The sequence below is a fragment of the Saccostrea echinata genome, unplaced genomic scaffold (genome assembly GCF_033153115.1).
Source record: "Saccostrea echinata isolate AGI-Se365-2 ecotype Australia unplaced genomic scaffold, CSIRO_AGI_Sech_v1 ptg000052l, whole genome shotgun sequence".
Taxonomy (NCBI): Eukaryota; Metazoa; Mollusca; class Bivalvia; order Ostreida; family Ostreidae; genus Saccostrea; species Saccostrea echinata.
This window is the reverse complement of record NW_026889801.1, coordinates 1,013,478-1,036,717: the sequence shown is the minus strand read 5'-3', so window position 1 is coordinate 1,036,717 and position 23,240 is coordinate 1,013,478. Positions and strand designations below refer to the sequence as shown.

At 32.1% G+C, this 23,240-nt stretch overlaps 2 protein-coding genes across 2 annotated transcripts in view; one reads left to right on the top strand and one right to left on the bottom strand.

The window, feature by feature from the left end:
• The window catches only part of LOC133204132 (xylan 1,4-beta-xylosidase-like), a 478,456-nt gene that overhangs the window by 139,286 nt on the left and 315,930 nt on the right, over positions 1 to 23,240 (bottom strand). The gene's annotated exons all lie outside the window — the stretch shown is intronic.
• On the top strand, positions 19,067 to 20,832 carry LOC133204165 (galaxin-like). Its single transcript, XM_061339915.1, has 4 exons — positions 19,067 to 19,191; positions 19,885 to 19,995; positions 20,214 to 20,325; positions 20,424 to 20,832. Exons 1-4 carry the CDS (start codon positions 19,086 to 19,088, stop codon positions 20,566 to 20,568), a joined length of 474 nt encoding a protein of 157 aa, XP_061195899.1. The 5' UTR covers positions 19,067 to 19,085; the 3' UTR covers positions 20,569 to 20,832.

The window sequence follows — 23,240 nt, the reverse complement described above, 5'->3', positions numbered from 1 at the left end:
TTTTTGACTTATTCATATTCTATATTTTTCTGATTACAATCTTTAACGCGTGAAATGTTTTATTTTTCAAACTCAACGGCATGTATTTGATCCATTGATTGCACGTCGACCCTTTATGACGTCACTGAGAAATTACGTCGAACGTTTATGACGCGAGGAAACCGTGTTTATACGGATATAGAAACACGTTGCTTGCAATAGTGTTATATAAAGAAAACATTCACAAATGTAAATATATAGAGACAAACTGACAGGAAGCATAATAATTAATAATGTTTCACACATAATGCCCGATCTCCATTTAGGTGTGAACTTGTACAGAAAATCGGACCAGATTTGTTGTGGTTCCGGTAATGTCACTGACAGATTCATCCAGACTGGGGAAAATACAGGACTAGAACAAAAATGTTGTGGAAACAAGACCTACCCTGTAAATACAATCGGTAAGTTTGTTTTTCTTTTACACGCCTTCCATTTCTTTAAACTTCACTGTCATACAAACATGACCAGCTAAATGAATTTTTCAAAGGACATATATTTTTCGGATTGTTTATTAATAGCTTTATTTATTTATTTTTTTTAATTTATAAAAAAATATGTTGCTTGGTTGCTTGGTTACAATTCATTCTGACCTAATAAACGATTAAAAAAAAGAAAGAAAAGAAAATGTAAGCGTACAGAATTAACAAAGATCATTAGATGTTTTCAGAGATTGTATTTCCTAGGTCATCAGGATTAAAAACTGTATGAATACAACTGTCTTGAACATGACCTGGGGGATCTCCCATGACTTTCCTTAGTTTTACTGAAAAAAAGAAAGAAATGAAATACAAGTCATACTTTATACATGTTATATTGTTTCTCCATAATTAGCAGAAAATAAACAACTCCTTTCTCATCTATCTAATACTATATTAAATTTGATTTTTATTATTTCTTTTTTTTTTTTTTTGGCTTCAAGTTTTGCACGTGGAGAATATTTCCTTGATGTTTATTTCCTAGGGCACCGGAGAAATGCGAGAACCCTAAAGTATAGTAATAGCATTGTCCGTCCGTCGGTTCAGGTCCGTCCGTCGATCAACACTTTGTGCATAGCGCAATTTTTAATACCTCAAACAGTTTTCCGGTAACAATTTCAGATTTTCACATTAAGAAGACACCTACATAAATTTCTGGATCATGTCGCTATGTCTGTCTGAATCAATGTATAAATAGCATCACACAATGCCTTAATAAAGAGTTTCCGTCAGTTGACCATCAAAGAAAAACATCCAGTATAGTTTTTTGGTCCATTTTGTTGGGACGCAATAACTCAGTTTTGTACAGAAACACTTCGCAATAAATTTTGGGTCTTATTATACTTTGTCCCTCTGTTTATAGAACATAGAAGACTTATTTATTTCTATATAAATTTAGAGCCCAGAACAGACAAGTATGAAATGTTTACAATAGTAATATGTATGTATGTATATATGTATATAGATCCTGACAATATAACTCAGTTTTTCTACGTACGTAAATATTTAAATTTTTTTCTAGTAGAATATTAATTTTGTGGTCACATTTGTTTCTCTGTTATTATACTGTATTTTAAATCTCAGCTGAGATTCGGCTTTGGTTGGATACTTAGACTGACACCGGGGCTTTAGTCCAGTTCAGTCCAGATATTCTGCCCAGCCGACAGTGTCAGTACAAATATCCAATCAAGGCGAATCTCAGCCTATTAACCGAATGTATATGTGTATATTTGTACATGTTTATCCCATTTAGAAATATTACATGTAAGTGTGAATTTTCTACATCACTTTCTCATATGTTTGCTTTATTTTATTTATATTTTAAAAAGGTTTTATTTCATGTGACAGTCCTGAGTGAGACCTTCACTGTGGTTTTCTGAATACCACATTACAACATTCTTGTACCAGGGACGTATTCATCTGTTAGTATGTCCCTACTTGTACATCATTCATAATAAGAAGGAGTTTCAAAATATTTTTCTCTTCAGAAAGGAACACTCACTGCTGTGGAGATCAGTATATATCGACAAAAAAGGGTTGCTGTAATGACACAACCCCTTTCAACAAGACAACATCAGCTTGCGAGAAAAAACAAGTTGTTCCACGATTTCATGCCTACTGTGATGAAATACTGTACGACAAACGGAAACAGATTTGCTGCGGCGGATCCAATCTCTACAATAAGTCCTCTTCTGATGGACATTTCCGCTGCTGCGGGGAGTTTTTGTTTGATAACAGGCGCGAACAGTGCTGTAAGTGGGCGGGTATAACCAAAGTCCAGTCCTCAAATGGGTACTGTTGTGGGACAGGTGAGCTATCAAGATAAAGCGATAATTAAGCGACCATGAATGTGTGGAATCACATGGTATAGACATAGTTTATGATGAGTTATTTAATCAATTTGCCTCTCCTCAGATTAAACGACATGTTTATTATCGTTGAAATATCTATGACACATGCACAGGTTCGTTTTTCATACAGAAAGTTAGATTTTCACCACTTTGTATACTAGAGAGCTGGTTAATTTCTTGTAGGTCTTTACAATTCACTCAATGAAATCTGTTGTCATAACAAAGTATACGGCTCACCAAATAGAACAATTCAATGCTGTGGGAATGGTTCATATGACAAAAGACACCAAACATGCTGTCATGGTATGTTTATTTATATACTAGTATATTTTCCATTATTTATTTTTTCTAAGTTTGTCTAAAACATAGTCAATATAATTCAAATATTATTTTCCGTACACAAAAATGGATGCTTTTTTTCAGACATAGTGCATAATATAAAGCATGTGAACGACCCTAAATGTTGTGGTAAAGACGTTTATTCAACAACGTCACACCTATGCTGCAGTGGTGACCAAATAATAAAGAAAAATGCCTCTGACCACGATCAATGCTGTCTTCGGAATTCAGAGTTCTACTCCTGCAAAAATCAGCTGGGGAGACCATCAATATTTTGTGGGTACCAGCGATATGACAATCAGACAGATCTTTGCTGCAATAATCAGGTCCACAAGGGCGCCAAGGAAACTGGAAGAGAATGCTGTCACCCAGGACAAAGGAATTATGATCCAAGAAATGAGAAATGTTGTCATGGAGTGGTGAAGAGCAATGCCGAGAGGTAACTAGTTCCACCCCTTCCCAGTTCCCTTTCAGTAATACTGTCAGTTCTCATGTATTTCAACTGAAATTATCTGTTTGGGCCGCTCACGTATTTTCGTAGCAGTGGCAAGATTCATGAGCCAGTCTAAGATCTAATTTTGATTTGATCGTTCTCATTTAAAATTCATTGTGCAATATATTTTAGTTGCAGTGAACAATCAGACGCCCCCAGCTCCTCGACACAAAGTAGTAATGATATATCCGGTATTTGTAGTGTTAACTCTCAAGAGTGGACTACTTGGAAGATAAGAAAATCTCTCAACGACAGCAAACTAGATATTTGCAGAAAAAATGGTGAGGAATTCATGCATTTTTTTTTACCAAATATACCATATGTCAGTAAAGTGTTGAATGACTTTAACGGTGTGATTTATAACAGAAAAATGTTGTATATCTCTTTCTGTCCTTGATTCTAGGTTATATAATGAAAATCCAGGATATAACTTGTTACAACTCAACAAAATACCTATTCCCGAGGATGGTGTTAAAGGCGATAGCAATGAAAAACTTCTACAATGACGCAGATGCTCTTTATAAGAAGAAAACCGTCAAAGTCCATCTCCCTTGTAGTTGTAAGAATCGTGATAAATGGCGAAGAGAGAAAGTCCTGCTTGTGACAGACATTGATATCAAGCTTCCTTTGAAGATATTTCACTTGGGGGACAGCGAAATCATTCTCCCCTTTAGAAAGAGGGTGCTAAATGACGTGAAGATGAAATCAAAACGCTGCTCTCATCAAGTGATAAGAAATATATACTCAATATTAAAACAAACATCACTAAAATGAAACAAATGCAAAAAAGCCACAAAAAAACCCTAGTCCTCTATCGTCTGCAAGACGGTCAAACCAATGGGTCAAAAGTAACTTTGTTGCAAGCTTTATTTATTTAACCAGTTTGTTTGAAACACTCTTTATTGGGTTATTAAAAAAGTGCCAAAGATGCAAAAGACGGGGACTCTGTAGCACATCATGTATAATTCAACATCGACAGAGTTAGCAAAAATACCCAAATCGATTTGTTATTATTTAATTAGACGAAGTCTCAAATTATATGTAATTTGTTGAGTACATTCCAATGTACATTTTCTTTCAACATTTTGTCATTTTCATGTCATTGTAATTTTTAAAACATTTTTTAATCAGCATATCAGTTTTTTAATTGAAAATTTGTGTGTGTGTGTGTGTTTTGTTTATTTTTTTTTTCACTTACAACAAGTATTAATATTTTTTTTTATTTCCTCGTTCAAATTTGTCTCAGGACCAAGGCAGTGATTGTCAATTTTGCTGTATTTTCCTTGATTTGTAAATGTCAAAATCCTTTGATTAGAAGAATGTGAAGTTTCATAACAATGACGCTCCCTAGGTATTGTTTTAGACATTCTAAGATATAGCTTTCCATCAACACAGTCTCAGGTTAATTGTATATTTTGCAGTATTAATACTTTAAGGATTGACTCTCTTTTTTGAACCTGTTTGTATCAATGACAGTCTCAATCTTATAATTTTATATCTTATAACCTTTTTCTATTACTTCAAATTTATTTTTCTAACAATTCTTCCAGTTGCATAATATCGTTTGTCAATGTTTTAATTTCTTTTACCGCTTAACTGTGCTTTCACAAGATCGGCAACTGTAAAGCACCCATGTCTATCCATGACGTTCCATGATTTTTAAGTTTTTGTTCTTTTTTCTTTACTAAATTTTTTTTTCATGTAAAATAATGCATAAAAAATGCAACATAGAGCGCTGGATGTCTCTAAGACGTGGTTTTATGATTTGTTTGATACATTTGTATATGTTTATGTAAGCTGCAGAAGAATGTTTTCAACCTTTATTTCAACCACATATGATGTACTAGTATAATTTAATTTTTTAAAATTGAAAATTCATTGCATATTTTTATTCTTTTCACAATCAGGTAAGAATAATATAAAAGGTGAAAATTAAGTTTCGAGACCAGAAGAATCTAGCTAAAATGTACTGAAATAAAATAATTGAAGGTTATAATTGAGCTCGATATTTTAAAAATATATTTTTTGTTATTTAATCGTCTTGAAGTTACTGGGTCCATTGTATGTGTCCAGTTAGTTTGTTTTGTTGTCATGTAGAAGAATTATGTACTTAAGAAGTGTTCTGAAATGATTAACACTGCCAGTTCGTCAATTTAATTATTTTTAATATGTCTTTGTTAAAATAAAATTGGTGTATATAAAATTACATGCTTATATTTCTTTATCTTATTTTCACAATTGTCGTAGGCGTTTACCGTGGAGAGAAAATAGTGAAATTGAGAAAAAGTGTTCCTCTGACCACTTTTCGTCTGTAGCAGTAACAGAATACAATCATTTTCAGCTTGATGATGTTTCTCTCGAAGAATTAAACAGAAACGTTTCATTTTGATATTGAAGGGAATTTCAAAGACCAATGATAAAATCTCACACTGATCAATCAACTCTTTAAGGTTAACTTCACACTATAAACACAGAATCCCCATCTATATGTATTTCTGCAAAATAATGTTGTCAATTTTGCTTTTTCCCAAAGAATTCCAAATTAAGATGAATTCCTACATGTAGGTCACAAGGTCGTGTACTATATTGTAAGTTTAATATCAGCTTGCTCAATATCATTTTTTTGTGGATCAAACGAAGTGGGACGATTAAAGGTCAAGTTTTTTGTTAACTGAAACGTCTACTAACAAACTATACCAAACCCCACTTTTAATAGATCTTGGGAACATTTTTCAAAACTTTCAAGTTTAAGAGGTCTAGATGTAAGCTGCACAGCTTAAGAAAAGTCTTTTAGCTTTTAAATCATTACATTTAAGGCACAAAAGGGAGAAATAGCATATCTGTGTTATACTTTAGATGCTATATATTATTCTATGTTATTTTTAACAGACGAATATTCAAATCAAAGACTGCGTACTATATTTCATTACGATAATTAAGGATTTTGATGTATAACAGGATATTTCTGGTAAAGATGCATCGTCGGATACCCACGGATGATCTCGTCTTTTACTTATCACGAGTAAAAGACGTTATCACCCGTGGGTATTCGACGATGTTTTAAACAGTAACACTAGAGTTATCGACCATTGTAAACAAACATGGTGCTTCGTCATCACGGCTTTATATATGCAATCAGAGCAGAGGAAAATAACTGAACAGAGGAGAGTACAAATGTTATACTTATTGCAAAACATGTTGCGGTAGTTTTGTTAGACTAAATGCTGTCAAAACATTTTTTCAAAGTAAATATATACATGGGGTTTTCCAAGTTCTAAAAATAGCACACATCTTGTGAAATAAGTTTTTTCCCTTTAAACTATGTAGCTTATTAACATTCATTATGCAGTTCATATGACTAATTAACTATGATCCCAATGTGAAAACTTTCTTTCTGAATGAAAGGTTCATAAAATAACCGTAACAGAGAGAAAATTAAAAAAAGAAGAAGAAATTGGTTAGGACTACCAGTGAATTATTTCTACTACATATTGTATTTTTTTTTATTAAGATAGGGAACACACATTTGATTTTGGGGTACATGTAGGCCTTTCTTTTAAAAAATAAAAATAAAACCCTATGTACTCATTTTCTAGGGGAAAATAGATGGGGAGGGTGAGATCATAATAAATATTTATATTAAATTGATTTCATTTTTATGATTTTTGCATTACTCTGTACATATGAGGAACAAAATATAATATTTTTTCAGTTAACATAAATACAAGACTATAAATTTTCATTCTCCCAGAATTGTTCATGAATAAAGTGTACAAGTCTTTTCCACGCTTAAAAGGTGAAGGACATTGTTAAAAATGTCAAAGGCTAATTTATTCATGTTGATTTATAATCTTAAATTACCAAAATATAAGCATGACATAATAATAGTAAAGGTGTTGAGAAAATAAAACTTTATTTGTGTATCAGCTAACTGAATACTAAAATTGGGGTAAGGGTAATTTAATGCTTAATAAATCCAAAATATCATTGTAAAAATATTTTATTCACTTTATTTTTGTAGTATTGATTAAAGTCATTTTTTAGCCCTCTCTTTTATAAATTAGAAAAAGAAATTAGTGTCTATTTAAGAAATGCACACTTAACACTTAATAAGGTATGTTAAACTGGAAATTTTACTAGTTTATAGGACATTCTGAAAATAAATCGGTTTTATTAGTAAGCATCTATATTATTTTTGTTCATCTAAAGTAAAATTACAATCTGAACGTAAGATTAAGTAACAGAATTCTTCTTATGGTATAACGCCCCCTTCACCGTTTCCAACAGTTGGGGTATATGAATTGAAAATCCTTCATATTTCAAATATGTATTGTCAAAACTTTATATAAATTTGGAATTAAAGGCTCCAAACACTTAAGATGAGAAAATATATAGTACTATTTCATTCTTCAACAATGCTTGTTATACATTGAATATATTAAAATATAATACAAGATATTATTTGTGTTGGATGAGCTGGCTTTTTTGCTTACCTGAGCTGAGTTTTACATAGTTATGCGAGGGTTGATCAAAAAGTACTGTCACATCTGCTATAAAATCAACCCTTATATAGGAAACAATATACTGTTGAAGTTCAATAGAACCACAGTAAATCAGGTAAGCGTTGTGGCCCATGGGCCTCTTGTTTCACTTATTTCTTTGAGATAAATATATAGATTTTAATATAGCAAAATCAAAAGCAAATATCAGTCTGAACTTTGACACTGCAATTCTTCTTACTCGAATAAAACTAATTTGCGTGTTAACGACTAAGTGAGATAGTGAATAAAGATATGTATGTCTCTACGAACTAACATAAACAAGATGTTCAGATATGAGTTTTATGTAGCTTTACCGATAATCTTGTAAAGGAATGTAAGTTTTGTTCTTAAATATTTTTATGGCGTTTAAGAAATGTGTTGAAAAGAACACTGCACAAATAAATGATAGCTTAAAATCCTTAATAGCAAATATTGATGAATAGTTTAATTGAGGAATAAAAGAAAGGATTAACATGAAACAAAATAATAATATAAGAAGGGGGTGTTATTAAGAGTACATTTATCTTATCATCATTTACGTTCAGTATTACAACTTTAAATTTCAAATATTCTACCATCAAAGATGTACATATGAGGATTTTAAAAGGAGAGATATTTGGAGGTGTTCACAAATATTTTAAATATAGAAGTATATTAACTTCACAGAGAGCATATCGACTTCGCACGTCGTATGTATATGGCTTTCATTTTTCACCAAGCACTATTATATGTGATAAATCAAATATAATAGCACATATATTTAAACATATTACAGCATTCTAGGGGTCAGATATCAGCGATCTAAATGAGGTTGTGCACATGTATTTTCAATATCTATATATTTCTTTCTCCTGCAGTAAGCATTTAATTAAGGAAGTAACACATTTTTTTTAATCCAGCTTCATCAAGAATTATTATTAAGAACAATTCATATGATAAACTAAAAATATTGATTTTGTCATCATCATTATATAAGTGGTTATTCTATTGACTAAGGAATCAGTTGACTTACAGATTATGAGTAACCCGTCGCCTATCATGAAGCACGCAGAGTATTTGATCTTCATCAAGTATTTACTTTTTATTGTTGCAAATGTCCAAGAAGCATTTGGTAGGGGTGAGTAGAATGATGCTCTTTATATATTTATTCCGTCGCCCGCGTGGCGCAGTGGTTAGAGCGTTTGCGATAGAGTCGAGGAGTAAGGAGATGATCCATTCGTCGCGGGTTCGAATCCCACTGCAGGACATGGAAACCGGTCTTTCGGATGAGACCGTATAAACCGAGGTCCCATTGTCGCAGTAGGTGCTGACACGAAAAAAAATCCTTCGCTGCTCAAAGGCTGTAAGTGCCGAGCACAGGTCTAAATTTGCAGTCATATATGAGAGAAAAATTCTCGAAGGGACATTAATCAAACTTTTTATTTATTCTTGCTTTTTACGATGTTATGTATAAATTTCTCATTCTTTTTGGCAGTGTTACAGAATGGGAAGTGTCTGTACATAAGAAATGGGATTTTTGATGAGCAGAAGTTTGAACATACTTCTCAGATCTGTTGTACAGGGTCTGGGATACACAAAAAGTATGATAACCTACGGCGACTCGTAGATTGTTGTGGAGGTAAGGATTTATAAAAAAAGTTTTGTGTCTTTTATTGACTAATATTAAAACTTAAATAAGAAATTAAACCTTAATATAAAAAATGTCCTTGCAGGCGTTACTCTTAAGCAAACGATATCCTGCATTTTTTCAAGGTTATTTAAAAGGCGATTTCTATATTCATCTCCAGAGCTCATTGCAGAACAGTGTCGAATAACAAGCATTATATCATGGATTTTTGATGAGGTTTATCAATAAACTTTTATTAATATACTTAGGTTCATCACAATACTTAAGATATTAACAAAAATTATTATTACACCTTATTTGACCAAGCAATAGTTATAAAGAATCACCAAAGGTATTTATGGATAACCGAAAGGGTGCTCTGTTGGCACGTTAAAGAGCTTCTCCTTACGTTAACACAACCCAAGCATTAACACAAAACGCATTCAGAAGGAATAAGAATGGACACTTATTGAGGAAATAAATGACAGAGAGAACAGTGTATCTAAACAACAATATTACTTAAATCATACAAAAACTGTTATATACAAAGAGTTGTGTTCAATGACTTGACAATCAAAAACGTAAAGAATAGTACAATAATGATGAAAAAAATGACACGTCGCGCTCCTGTGCAATGAGGAGAAATACAGTATGTCGATTCCGAAAAACTAAAGTCCGCATCCTACTCCTGAGGACAGCCAGTGACAGAAGGGGGATATTGTAGATTCGTCTGTTAAAAGTGTAAAAATAGGGGAAAATGTATATGAAAATGTGCCCTCAAGTTTTGTTCCACCAAAATTGGAGTGAGTGATTGTCACTTTAAAAATCTTCAGTTTTGTTTCTCCAAAATTGGAGGAAATGTACTTGTTTCTCCAAAATTGGAGGAAATGTAATAAAGAGTCAAATGGTGTTCATGTTGGTTGATAATGGATCCAGTTGGACGATTGTCAGTGAAGAATTCGTGCGTTACTATTTCGTCATCGATGTGATAGGAAGATATTATACCTTAGATTTAGATTTAGTAGAAGTACAGGTCTTACTTGCATGATTTCAGAAATTTCCAATACAGTTGTATATTAGATTTGACATTTTGAGGGACTGTGTAGTGCGAGAGTGTCTTATTTAGCCCTGCTGTGAGACAAGCAGGTGATGGTTTGTAGGATAGATAATAAATAAAAGAAAAGAAAAAAAATGTGTGAGTATGTAAATACATGTAAATTACATTACTTTCAATTCGCTCTGAATGTGTATACTTGTAAGTATGTCACTTTATCTTCAGTTACTATATATATTTGATTCTGGTGAAGACAGATAATTATGTATACATCAATATCAAATTGTCATTTTCAGTCTGCTAATTAAAGTGTGTTGGGACGCCACACTTAAAGAGTGGGAAGAGAGTAGATTAGTTGCAGGTGCGCGGCACTGACGCTGCAGCACTTTTCCTAGGGGTGTCGTGTGAGTTAGTTGGAGTTAAGGATTGTGGGTTATGAATGATTTCTGTTTATCTTTAAGACCTAAAAAATTATGTTTGTTTCCTGTAACATTCCCAAAAAAATCAAGGGTCGGTAGGTCGGGATTTTTTTTCTTTTTTGCTTATGAATAAGGGGGTCAAACATCCCGGAACTGAATTATCCAGGTGTTATATTTACAGTGGACACCCAACATGGCTGCCTAGCAGCAGAAAACCATTCGGCAAAGTGGGCAGAAAACGAACTTCAAAAAGTTGTGGAGGGAATTGATTACTCTTTATATTTAAGGTAAATGTTGACTAAGTTGCATATTTTATATCTCAAATATTTTTTGAATAAAAAGAATCAGCTGATTGATCAAACCAAAGAGCAAACACATGTACAGATTTGGCAGGAAAAAAAATCCACCCAGGGGTAAATTGAATGGGTCGGTCGGGTTACAGGAAACAAACATAATTTATTTTTAGGCCTAATGGACAAAATCCTGGAGATGAAAAGCAAGAGTTAATAAATTGATGTTTTTGGTGTGATAGAATTTCATGAGTGTGGGAATGAGTGAGGAGGCCTCGTGAGAAAGAACTAGAGTGAGTCTGACTGTGAATGTATGCAGACGTAATGTATTGTGGAGTATTATATGTTAAATGTAGTGTTGTAAATATGTATATAAACTTTAAATACATACAGTACGTATCATTTCTAGTGTCCTAAAGACGGGAAGGACCCCGTCACACAATTTCAGAAGATAGGTAGTCCTCATTGAAAACGACAAAAAAGAAAGTAGAATGTCACGGAGCAGCAGCTAACGGTACAATTTTGCCGTATACTCGGGAAACTGAATGAACGCGGAAAATGCTGGAGGAAGCAGGAAATATGTCAAAAGCGAGAAGTGCATGTGGTATTTGAGTGACAGAGACTCTGTATCGGACGAGGACGATCTGCGAAGAAACGGGTTAACTGTAAAAATCTGAACAAGTTTTAAAAGTTGGAACGTCATGGAAAGACATAGATAATTCACAGTTGCTGATCTTGTGAAAGTACAGTTAAGCAGTAAAAGAAATTAAAACATTGACAAACGAAATTATGCAACTGGAACAATTGTTAGAAAAAGTTGTACTTGAAACATGTAGTTTCCAGGCAACTGAATCGTTTCACGTACTAGAGGTTTATATAAGAATTAACGGTCAATATAAATTTTCATTGGTTGCAAAGACTATATATATATATATATATATATATATATATATATATATATATATATATATATATATATATATATATATATATATAGATACTGAAACGCAAAAGAAACGCAACAAGCAGTAATCTACAAATATTTGAAGTTTTTATCTAATGATTTTCAAAAATGAATACAGTAAGGTAAAACTCGATTTATAAACATCAGAGATTTGATAAGAATGTTAAGTGAAAATCTATTAACTTTAGAAAGTAACACATGAATGTTAAAACACCCCCTACCCCAGCCATTCAATTACAGCGTGAAAGACTGCCATGTACAACAGTTGCAGCTTGATTTCTACGATGCAGTAGGTTCAGCAATCTCGAGATCTGAGCGAAAGAAATATTCTTTGCCATTTTTAAATGCCTGTTTTTCAGATGATGAGGTCGAATTTTCTCTAGCCAAGCGCAGTGTAGTAACCCTTGGACTTCCGATTCAAGGACTGTCATTCATGCTAATGATACGTAAGAGCCTGTTGAAGTGTGAGATGTTGCATATTTGCATCTGCAACTCTCCATCACCTTTATTTTGAGATTTTCCAGCTAGAGCAATGGAAATGCGTGCTTAAGTCATTTTTAGGAAGCCTTGGCATCGCTTACGGAAAAGAAAGGAGAATTTATTTTTCGTAACATTACTTCATTACTTATGATGAACAGATACAAATTCTTAAAACCCCATATTATTGCCAAATATTTTGTTAAACATGTAATTTTTGATTTCTGTTAAGCGGACTCAATCCTCATTTCCGGTAATGGTATGAAAATCATTCAACCGTTCAATTACCGATATTTACAAAGTTGAAGATGTGTTCACTTTTTAGATACAAAATTATAATCCTATATATAATATTTCCCCCTGAAATAGGATGTTGCGTTTCTTTTGCGTTTCGCAAAAAATTAAAGTCACACTGCTACAATGTGATATTTTGTAACGAGACAACAAAATGTGTTTAAAAAGTGATTGTTTATTTTATTTTATTTTTTATTTCACTAATTAAAACATAATTCACAGAGAATATTTGGTTGGACTTGGATATCTCTTGACAGGAGTCGCCCGCGTGGCGCAGTGGTCAGAGCGTTTGCTCTCGAGTCGCCGTGATGAGAGTTGATCCTTACCTGGCGGGTTCGAATCCCACTCCGGGACGTGGAGACCGGTCCTTCGGATGAGACCACATACACCGAGGTCGCGTGTCGCATTAGGTGCTGGCACGAAAAAGATCCCTCATTGCTCAATGGCCCTCAGTGCCGAGTATAGGTCAAAATTTGCAGCTCTCCACTGGCAAGTGGTGGCCTCTCCATATGAGTGAACAATTCTCGAGAGAGACGTTAAATAACAATCAATTAATCAATCTCTTGACTGGAAATACATGTATAAAAGTTCCCAAATGGTATTTGTGAATTATTGCCTATTGCAGCCGTCTTTATGTCCATTGTTTTGAAAGCAGTAGCCTTTTGTAGGAACGAAGTTCTTTATTTAACTCTATGACTTTGAAGGTTTTTATCACGTATCTAATTTAAAAAAAAATGAAACACTATTATATTCTTGAAACATTGAAGTATCGCTCAATTATGAACAAACTTTGAAAATAGTCATAATTAGGCGATAAAACGCCCGTATTATAGAGTTCGCAAAATAAAAATCTCCACTAATTAGATAGGGGTCGCGTGGTACTGTAACGTCATAGGTGTCAATAGTCAATAAGAACTCGTAAAGCAGAAAATCTTATCGTAAAAAAAAAATATATCAAATAGATTCTGACATTAAATAATATACACTACACAATAAGATTGGTGGAAATTTTGACATCGACGATATTCTTTTAGTTATGGACGGTCAATCTTTTAATTATATATGAAAGTCTATCAGAGAGAAACAACCAAGAAAATATGCCGACAATATAGGAGAGGACACCGAAGACGAAGCCATTGACAACTTCGGACCTCCAGCTAAATAGAACCAATAAAGTTGGACTTCGTAAATATTTATAAATATGAGAATTTTAAATCCAACTTCTTCATTATTTTAATAAACTATATATAATTTTGTATATCTTCTATCTAACATTTCTTCAACAGTGTTCAATGGCGCCGTACCCCATTACGAAGTTCACACATTCCTACTAGCATGTTCTAGGTCCTGTGCGACATTAAAAATACGTGTTTGGTATTTTTTTTCCGTTTAAAAAGGTACCATGTCCTTAAAATATCTTATAGTACAGAAAAAAATCGTGATCGGGCATAAACGATTGTTCTGATTGGAGACAAAGCCCTCGCGTTTGCAGAAAAAGGGCCCCCTTTCACTTCTCGACCAAGTCCAGGAAATGTGAAAAAAGTCTTCCTAAAACCTTTCTTGTGCGCATTTGTGCATCCTTAAGCCAAATTATACCTTACTAGCTGTCAATTATCCAATTATCACTTATTTATCTACTAACATAAAATAGATTCCTTATTTTACGCGAGTACTTAATATCGCGAAATGGCCCTTAGACCACGAGAAGTATAATTCGCGAGTGGTCGCTTAATCAAGAGGTTTTACATGGATTTCAGCACCATAAAAATTAAAGCTAGTAATTTTATTTCGCCAGTGGTTCTTCTCGCGTAATTACGCGATAATTAATTTCTCGCGTATATTTAGGAATCTACAGTAGCATCGGCTATCAAAATATGCATATTGAAAAATTCAAACTTTGAATCGCTGAAACATCAACAATATTAATTTTCTAGCAAAGATTTTTAAATATATGATTTTAATAACATGTAAACTTTGTCATATTAAAAAAATTGAGACGTGATAAAAACCCTTCAATGGAATTGTTGTTTCACTGAATTTAGGATATTATGTTTTATTTTACAATCATTTTCTTTGACTCTTGAAATTAATTCCTGCAATTCTAAATTCTTGAAGATTCTCTCTTGAGTATGGGCGACTTTTACCCCTCACCTAGGACAGTAGGCTCCTGTAACTTGTATTTTCTGTACATTTACATGACAACGCTGAACAAGATGATACTAGTATTTCTCGTCTGTTTGACTGCTTTCTATGATAAAACGCACATTTTCAGATTAACCTCTGAAATCAAGCATCAAGGGAAACCTTTCGACTGCAAAATTTCAAAGTTTCAAACCGTAAATGTAAAAGAAGTTTCCTCTAAATGGTAACAATTTATCATTTTTAAAAATAAACAATACTTCATTATCCTACCTTTTGATATGGTTTCTATCCGCAGCTTTGTCCGATTTCAGAACTACATTTCGACATAACCAAGACGAGAATGGTAAATGAACAAAGTACATAGAATAATACTCACCTCTAAGAAGTCAATTTTAAAATTTCAACCAAATAGTATCAAAGAAAGCTCGAATAAATCAATTTGCAAATATCTACGGTAGAATCACATATTTGTTATATCGTACCATATCATTTATTGATAAACTCCGCTTAAAAACATCAACTTTGAAAACTTTAGTTAATAATTCTAAAGGACATACGCCCTTGACATGAGATATGAAATACATCTCAGGGATATTTTGTCGTACTTAAGTAAGAAAATGTTAGAAATTATTATTAGAAGAATGTGACCTTAATTTGTGTGAAACAACCATGTTGTATGCTTTGAAAATGAAGTGAGTGTTGATGGTTTACTTAACACTTGATTAGTTTAAATTGAAAGATTGAAACTTTACCAATGGAATAGTTCAAAGATATACATGTGTAATTATTGTAAATAAAGTGTTCCCAAAAATTTTTGACATTTTTTAGTGATATATTTTATAATATATTTTTTAAAATAAAATATTTATAATCTAAATCAATTCCTTATCAAAGAACATTACTTGCTACTTTCTTACGTAATGTGACGTTTTCATGAATAACCTACCTTTTGCCTTGTATACTTCCTGTCGATTGCAAGTGTTCAAAATTAATGCTTTTGAAAACAGAAAACCTTTTGTAGATCTATACTATCAAAGAATCTCAAAAAGGGTGATACTTTGAAACACTAAGTATTTCACTGTCTTCTTTTGTTTCACGGACAGCATATTGAAAATTGGGAAGAAATGCAACAGAAGGAGAGAGCTGGTAGTGTTAGGAAAGTTAGAGAACCCCATTTCTCTAACCTTACTGAACAAATAGCCAAACCTACTTTGATCTGTAAATGTTAGTTTACTTTGCGTACCAACTCTTTTCCGTAACCGAGTTCCCTTTTTTCCCCAAAATTTTGTACCACAAAATACGAAGTAGATAGTGAAATACTCAGTGTGTCGGAGATATCATCAGGTTTAACAATCGCTTACTAATACATATCTTATAAAGACTTTCTATTTCCAAAAGTAGTATTTTTGAACAACAGCATAAAACGGGAAACATATAAAATAAACAGGAGTTTATCCATGAAAATTGCCCGTATCATAAGAAAGTAGGGGATATTATTATAAAATAAAGTACTAACATTAACATATTATATGTTATTTATCCAATATTTTGAATAAACGTATTGCAAAAAATTCTCAATAGTTTCTGGGAAGACTTTAGAATTTAATTAACTATTAATTTTTACGGTAGAATAAAAGATTGTTAACAATCTCAAATTCTACAGAAGCCTATTGTAAATGCTTAAGGAATAAATATCTTTTTTGCTACACTGTTCTATTTGATAATTTATGAACTGCATTCCCACATTGTAGAGGAATCAAAGATCTGTTTTAGCCGAACCTCTAAAATTAGAAGAATAATCTCCAAATTAAAAGATGAAAAATCTCTTCCTTTAATTTGTTTTGAAAGAAATTGAAAGTGTGTTCAATGCTTTTGAATAAATGTATTTGCACCTCTCGTAAAACTCGCCATATAGTATACATGAAAGTATTTTGTCTATTCATGCAATTTGATATTTATATTAAATTTTTTTAACTTGCCAGGAATAATTAAAGTAGTTCCACCGTGTATATTCTGCATTAAGGCAACGAAAACTATAAATTTTCTCTGGAATTATTTAACCTTGGCTATGTTTTAATATTTCAATTCTTTTATTGAATCTGTGAAAAGCACAATTTACTGTTCAAATCGTTATCGTTCAGATCTGAACATTCAACATCTTATATATCAGCAAAGGATAATTATTGCAAAGCAAAGATATAAAAAGTGGAACTTTCTTAGAACACACATATTTGATATCTGTATATATAGTGCCTTAATCCAAATTCATGCTCTACATGGTGTTGCTGGTTCATAGAAGTCAAGCCAATCTTTTTACTGTGCATACTCTTCTGACAAAAATCGGGTTAAATGTTCCGTAACTTATTTTATTTTAGATTTTTAACACAGTTGTCTGTGTTCCAAATTGTAAAATATTATAATGCGCGAAAACAGGGGGGGGGGAAGGGCATGATTATGCATATGTTGGTTTAACGACTGTACTTGAAGCATTCTTTTCTGAATTCTAGGAAGAAATGTCCAGAGTTTATTACTGTAAATTAAGTAAAGAGTCATACAAGATTTTGATTTTCTCTCTTTTTTTTTAAATTATAGAATAATGCTGTTACGGGAAAAATCTGATATCTAACAACTTTGTATTTTTAGAAATATAAAGAAAAGAAAAAAATGCAATATATACATTAAACCAAAACTACTAAGATAGAATTATGTGACATAGAAATTAGAATTTTTAGCATTTTGTGAAATATTTTAAATTCAGATCAATGCCAAAAACATTGAGCATTCAATATTGCTCAGTGCTTGATTGTCCCTATGCTATTAATAGACTAAGTGTGTGACGCAGATTCACATTTTAAAAAAGTTATCTGTCTTTTCCGATGGCTTGAATCCTATTCATTTATAAGTAATCTATAGGTACATTCTTAATAATGTTATCATTTATTAGTAATATATAGGTACATTCTTAATAATTCCCAATAGATATGTTCATTGCAGGATTTTTAAATTGTTGATTATTTTGTAGATGAACCGAATACATGTATTTTGTTTAAATTGTTTCAAATCGTAGTAGAAATCTTCTGATAATGGATTTATATTTATCATATTTTTACCCCTAAGAATATTCCTTTAAATATAATTCGGCTACAAGATATTAAAAGGTTCAAAGATATTATTTTTATGAAAAAATATCCTGTCGAATTTCAAGATAAATCTGTATTTTAAATGGAATAATAATGTTGAAAAGTAAGATTTCTGATAGATTATTGAATGTAACTGAAAGAAATTTCAATAATGGGTCATATCTTTACACTAATAATTAACATTGCATTTTTTATTTCAGTAATTTGAGGTAGTTCTTCATTATGCAGAGAAATTGTTACCTAAACCATGTGATAGCAAACTGTTTATTTCACAACGTAATCGCTTTTCGGGGTCAAATGTACAATAGTGCTCTCAGATGCTTTACCGTTGGAATAGCATATCATTGCATATAATCGGTAAAGAGAGGCATACATCGGCTGTAGATCGTAAGTTTTACGTCAGATATTCTTGATTTTAATTTCGCTTTATTGATGTGTATTAAGAAAGATGGAATAGAAGATACAGATCTGTAAATGAACTGCGCTTGGGAATAGGAATGTACTCAACGTTTTTTATATTTTCAATCTCCTGCAGTGTGTCTTGGGGAAGTTACAATGTTTTCCATTATTCCAATAATATCCCAAATTATTAAGAAATTATTATTAAGCACAGGGTTTTTTGAAAAGAAAAATTAACACGATGAACTAATATACAAATTAAATCATCAACATTCTATTCCTATAAAAGAAAATTCGATTGATTGAGCAGTCAGTTGACTTTTAGATCGATAACAACGTGAATATAGGTCCCCTGAATTATGAATCACCAAGAGTATTTGATTTGCTTCCTGTTTATACTTTTTGCCGGTACCAGAGTCCAAGAAGCATTTGCCAGAGGTAAGTAGAATGATACTCTCTACTTCATATCTGCTTTTTACGACATTTTTTGAAATATAGCTCGCACATTAAATTTGTTGCAGTGTTAAAAACTGGAAATTGTCTGTACATAAGAAATAGGATGTTTGTGGAGCGGAAGTTTGACCATGCTACTCAAATTTGTTGCACAGACTCTGGGATACACAGGAAATATGACAACCTACAGAGACTCGTAGATTGTTGTGGAGGTATTATGATGCAATTTTTCTTTTGTTGGTTATAATTCGAAACTTTGGGATATCTTTCTATGGAAAATATATTTGGAGATATTTATGTAATTGTTTTTATTACATCTTTTTGCAAAACGTATTCTGTCTGTTTTTCATGATTATGTAACTGACGGGTCTTATCCTCATGGTTTAATCAGCGCTTTTGGACAAATTAATTCAAATGATAAGCACTATAAGTTAGTATGAGGATTATAGATAAATGATTAATATAGCGGTGAAAACACTATGCTTACCTCAACTCTTTTCGAGACTTTGTTGGCCAATCTGCGAGAACAATTTTAGCGATCTTAAGACTTAGCTAAGCTCTAGATTTTTAAACACTTCAATTATTTGAATCAAACATGCCATTTTAAAGTAATATCTATAAAAAACAATAATTCCAAATAAAAAAATTCTTCTAATTCAAAATACAGAGTATAGATATAAACAGTCTGGTGTCAGCTTAACCTAGAAATAATAAAACACTGAAATGAAATCGAAAAAACGATATAAAGACTTTGAGTATTAATTGTGGTAGTGATGGCATGAAAATCATTTAATATACAATTTCTTATCTAATTTTGAAAAGAATTTGTTTGATAAGATAACTAATTTTAACTGTGTGTTAATACCCATACATGCATAATTCTCATGACTGAAATTCACTTGCAGAAAGAACATTCATACCGGACAAACAATTATGCCACGAAAAACATGTGTACGACAAGGAGAGTGGGCTTGGAATTAATGGTGAAAAAATGATCTGTGGGGAGGAGGATAAACGTAAATATATATATTTCTATATCTTTATATAGCAAAATTTACTCTGCGTAAACGCTCATATCGATTCCAAAGCAAAGAAATTTAACGAATGATTTTTTTTGAGTGGTATTCATGAGCAGTTAGTAACCTATTAACTGGTGAAACCTTGATAGTCATGATGTGACTGAAGAATTTGTTCATCATTTACGGCTAGTTTCACAAATCAAAATCATTTCCAGGTATCATTTATCCTGTTATCAATGCAAAGGAATCTAAATGTTGCGGAACACAGATGTATTCGTCTTTGACAGAAATTTGCTGTGAGGGGTTGCTTAAAAGTGTAAACGAAGGGTAAGAGAATAATGAAATCACTTCATTTTTACACCATAACATAACATAACATAACAGTAACATAAATATTCAAAGCAATTTGTTTCTCACAATTGTAGTTGCAAAGTTTCTTTGACGGAAAATATCACCAATGAAGAGGGATCCAGTACAAATAATCCACTTTTCAATCTTCATTTCCCTGGCATTTGCAAGATGTTAAAAGCATTGGGAAACTGTTACCTTTTTAAAATCTTCTGCAAATAATGTATGCATTTGACGGATTCTGAGTCTTCATGCTTGTTCACTCTCAAAAGTGGAACCATCAAGAGACGCTTGTGGATATGGACATTGGCTTTCTTAGCCTGTATTAAAAAAGAGATATGTTGTGAGATCTTAAAAGTGTGATTTTAAAACAGTACAGTTATACAAAGAGATTGATAACGGTGATAAATTAGCTACCAATACGCTAGCCCGTTGAATTTTCTCCGAGATACCAGTGTTTGTCCCAAAACATGATATATAAATGAAAACAACAGCATTTGCATGTAATATGAAATTGTGGAATTGTGCAAATTCATTCCAAAAGCTGATAGAGAGAAGATATAAATATATTAAATAATAAATATGTATTTTTTTTTGGGGGGGATAAAATCGTTTGGAATTAACAGGGATTAAGTTATCTTCAACCTCTCTTCTTCTGTCCTCCATAATCCTGTTTTCTTCATTACCTTTCTCATTTTTTCCTCCCCTGCCTTCAGGCTAACGTAAGAGTAATTTTATTAAGAAAATACGAGAGAACATTTCAGTTTGCTCCTGGTTTAACACTTCCTTGAATACAATATCTTACTTGGATATCCAATTCTTATTCAAAGCCTAACTCTTTGCTCACGAGTCTGTTCCATGTAATGTGGGACATAGAATTTACATGCAGAATTTCATAGATTATCTTATTTTAATTATTAATTGTAATATTTATAACTCCAGTGAATTAATGTAAGTGAGTGTTTTCGTTTGTTTATAATAAAGAATTCTCTTGCTTTAGAATAAGTTTAGCTTTTTAGAAGCAGGGAATTCCAAATCTATTTTTAGAAGTAGGCCAATTTACCAACATTGTTCCTTGTTCATGCTACCATTATGTACTATTTATAGGACTTGTAACAGACGGATGCTTTTGTGTATGATAATGTTTATTTATTGCAAATAAAACACTTTTTAATAACAGGAAATAGAATTGAAGTATGAGTTTGACACGTTTTACATCATTCAATTAATAATTAATCGATCAGTTGTATATATTAGTTTCCTCACCGTTCGTTTCATAGCATTGTATGCATCTAATTACATAATACATACAAATATAAAAAAAATCTCATCTTTCAGTATTATCCCTTAAAGGGAAATAACAACATTTCAGTTTTCTTTGAACAGATCACAAACTATTTCATAAGTATTGTATTTGTGCTATCAGGTGACATAAGGCATAAAACAAGAGCTGGAACCCAGAAGAGTTTTTGATCTTTCTTTACCTGATTTTATACTGGATTACAACTATTTTAGTAATACGAGAGAGTCTGTTATATTTATCACTCTTCTAACATGCTTCCAACATATCATAGATTTTGCAAGTGTATTATATACGAGTATCTTAAACTCAGAAAATGTTTCAGTTTTACTCAATTTTTATTTCATTCATTTTTCATTCATGAAGTTATTTGATACCTCAATATTTTTAATATCAGTATTTGATGTATATATTCTTATGAAATCATTCACAAGTAAATCATTCATGTTAAAAAAATCAAGCATTCTTTGAGTGATTTGTTTAGCCTAAATAGATAAAAAACAAAACAAAACAAAACAAAAACTTGTCCCTCTCATTGTTATGACGATGTTAACCTTGATTTAACCTCAATTGACCTGTTGAATATTACTACACATGACGTGGTGTCTATGTGCGAATGTACTTGTGAATATAATTATTTTTAAACGTGACCTCGATCTAACTTACGTCTGACTGGTTGGTTTACCATGTGCAGAATGAATCTTTTAAAAATAATTATATTGAAACTTCGGCCTCGAAAATATTTTGCGTTTTTGTTTATGAAATATATGGAGATAACCAACAGTATTCAAGCTCAAAAGTCCATTTAACAATACAAAATAGGAGCAGTGCAAATACGGACCTCCAAAGCATCAGCGGTTGGATCAGGTGCCATGGAGGAGTGAGCATCCCCTGCCGACCGGTCAGACCCGCCGCCGTATTTCATTTTAAATAAAATCCTTTTGTTAAGAACTTTAATTGATACTTTGACAGTTTGGATAATATGCAAACACAAAGAAAGATAACCCTATTATGTTTATTACGAATGAAGATCTATTGAAAAATAGACAAAACAAATATTTATCCACGATAGATGAAACCATAAACCATAATAAACTGTTATTTTGTTTTATGAGTGATGTAGATTTACCTTTTAAAAAAGAAAAAAAAATCATTTTTTTTACAGGAAAGCGTGAGAATAAAGTATATTGATAGAAATTGCATGTGTAAATGTATGCGAAAATACAGACTTTTTATAATGTTCAAATGTCTTCTTTTTTGCCATCACCTACATTTTTAAAATCACATTTTAGGATATTATTGAAGAACTTTGAATGAAAAATGAAACTCATTAATATATATTTATTCTACCTGTATTTACCTTGATAACACTTTTAAAAAGTTTGTTTGCAGCATCTGTCCTTAATGTACGTACTATTCTTTTCACTTTAGTCTATAAATAATTACAGGACAACGTCATTTGTGTGTATCCACATTTACTTTATTGTTTATGACAATGGCATGGAAATGCATTCAATATATTCAGACAAGGCAGAAGTCGTTTCTGATTGCCCATTAAAAGCAGTTAAAACCAGTACTGCCATAAACGTTAATA

Excerpts from the sequence above, each read along its gene's own strand:
- LOC133204165 (XM_061339915.1), top strand. The coding sequence starts at position 19,086 with ATGTTTGTGGAGCGGAAGTTTGACCATGCTACTCAAATTTGTTGCACA. Across the intron at positions 19,192-19,884 it reads ACTCGTAGATTGTTGTGGAG|AAAGAACATTCATACCGGAC; the intron begins GTATTATGATGC and ends ATTCACTTGCAG. Across the intron at positions 19,996-20,213 it reads CTGTGGGGAGGAGGATAAAC|GTATCATTTATCCTGTTATC; the intron begins GTAAATATATAT and ends AATCATTTCCAG.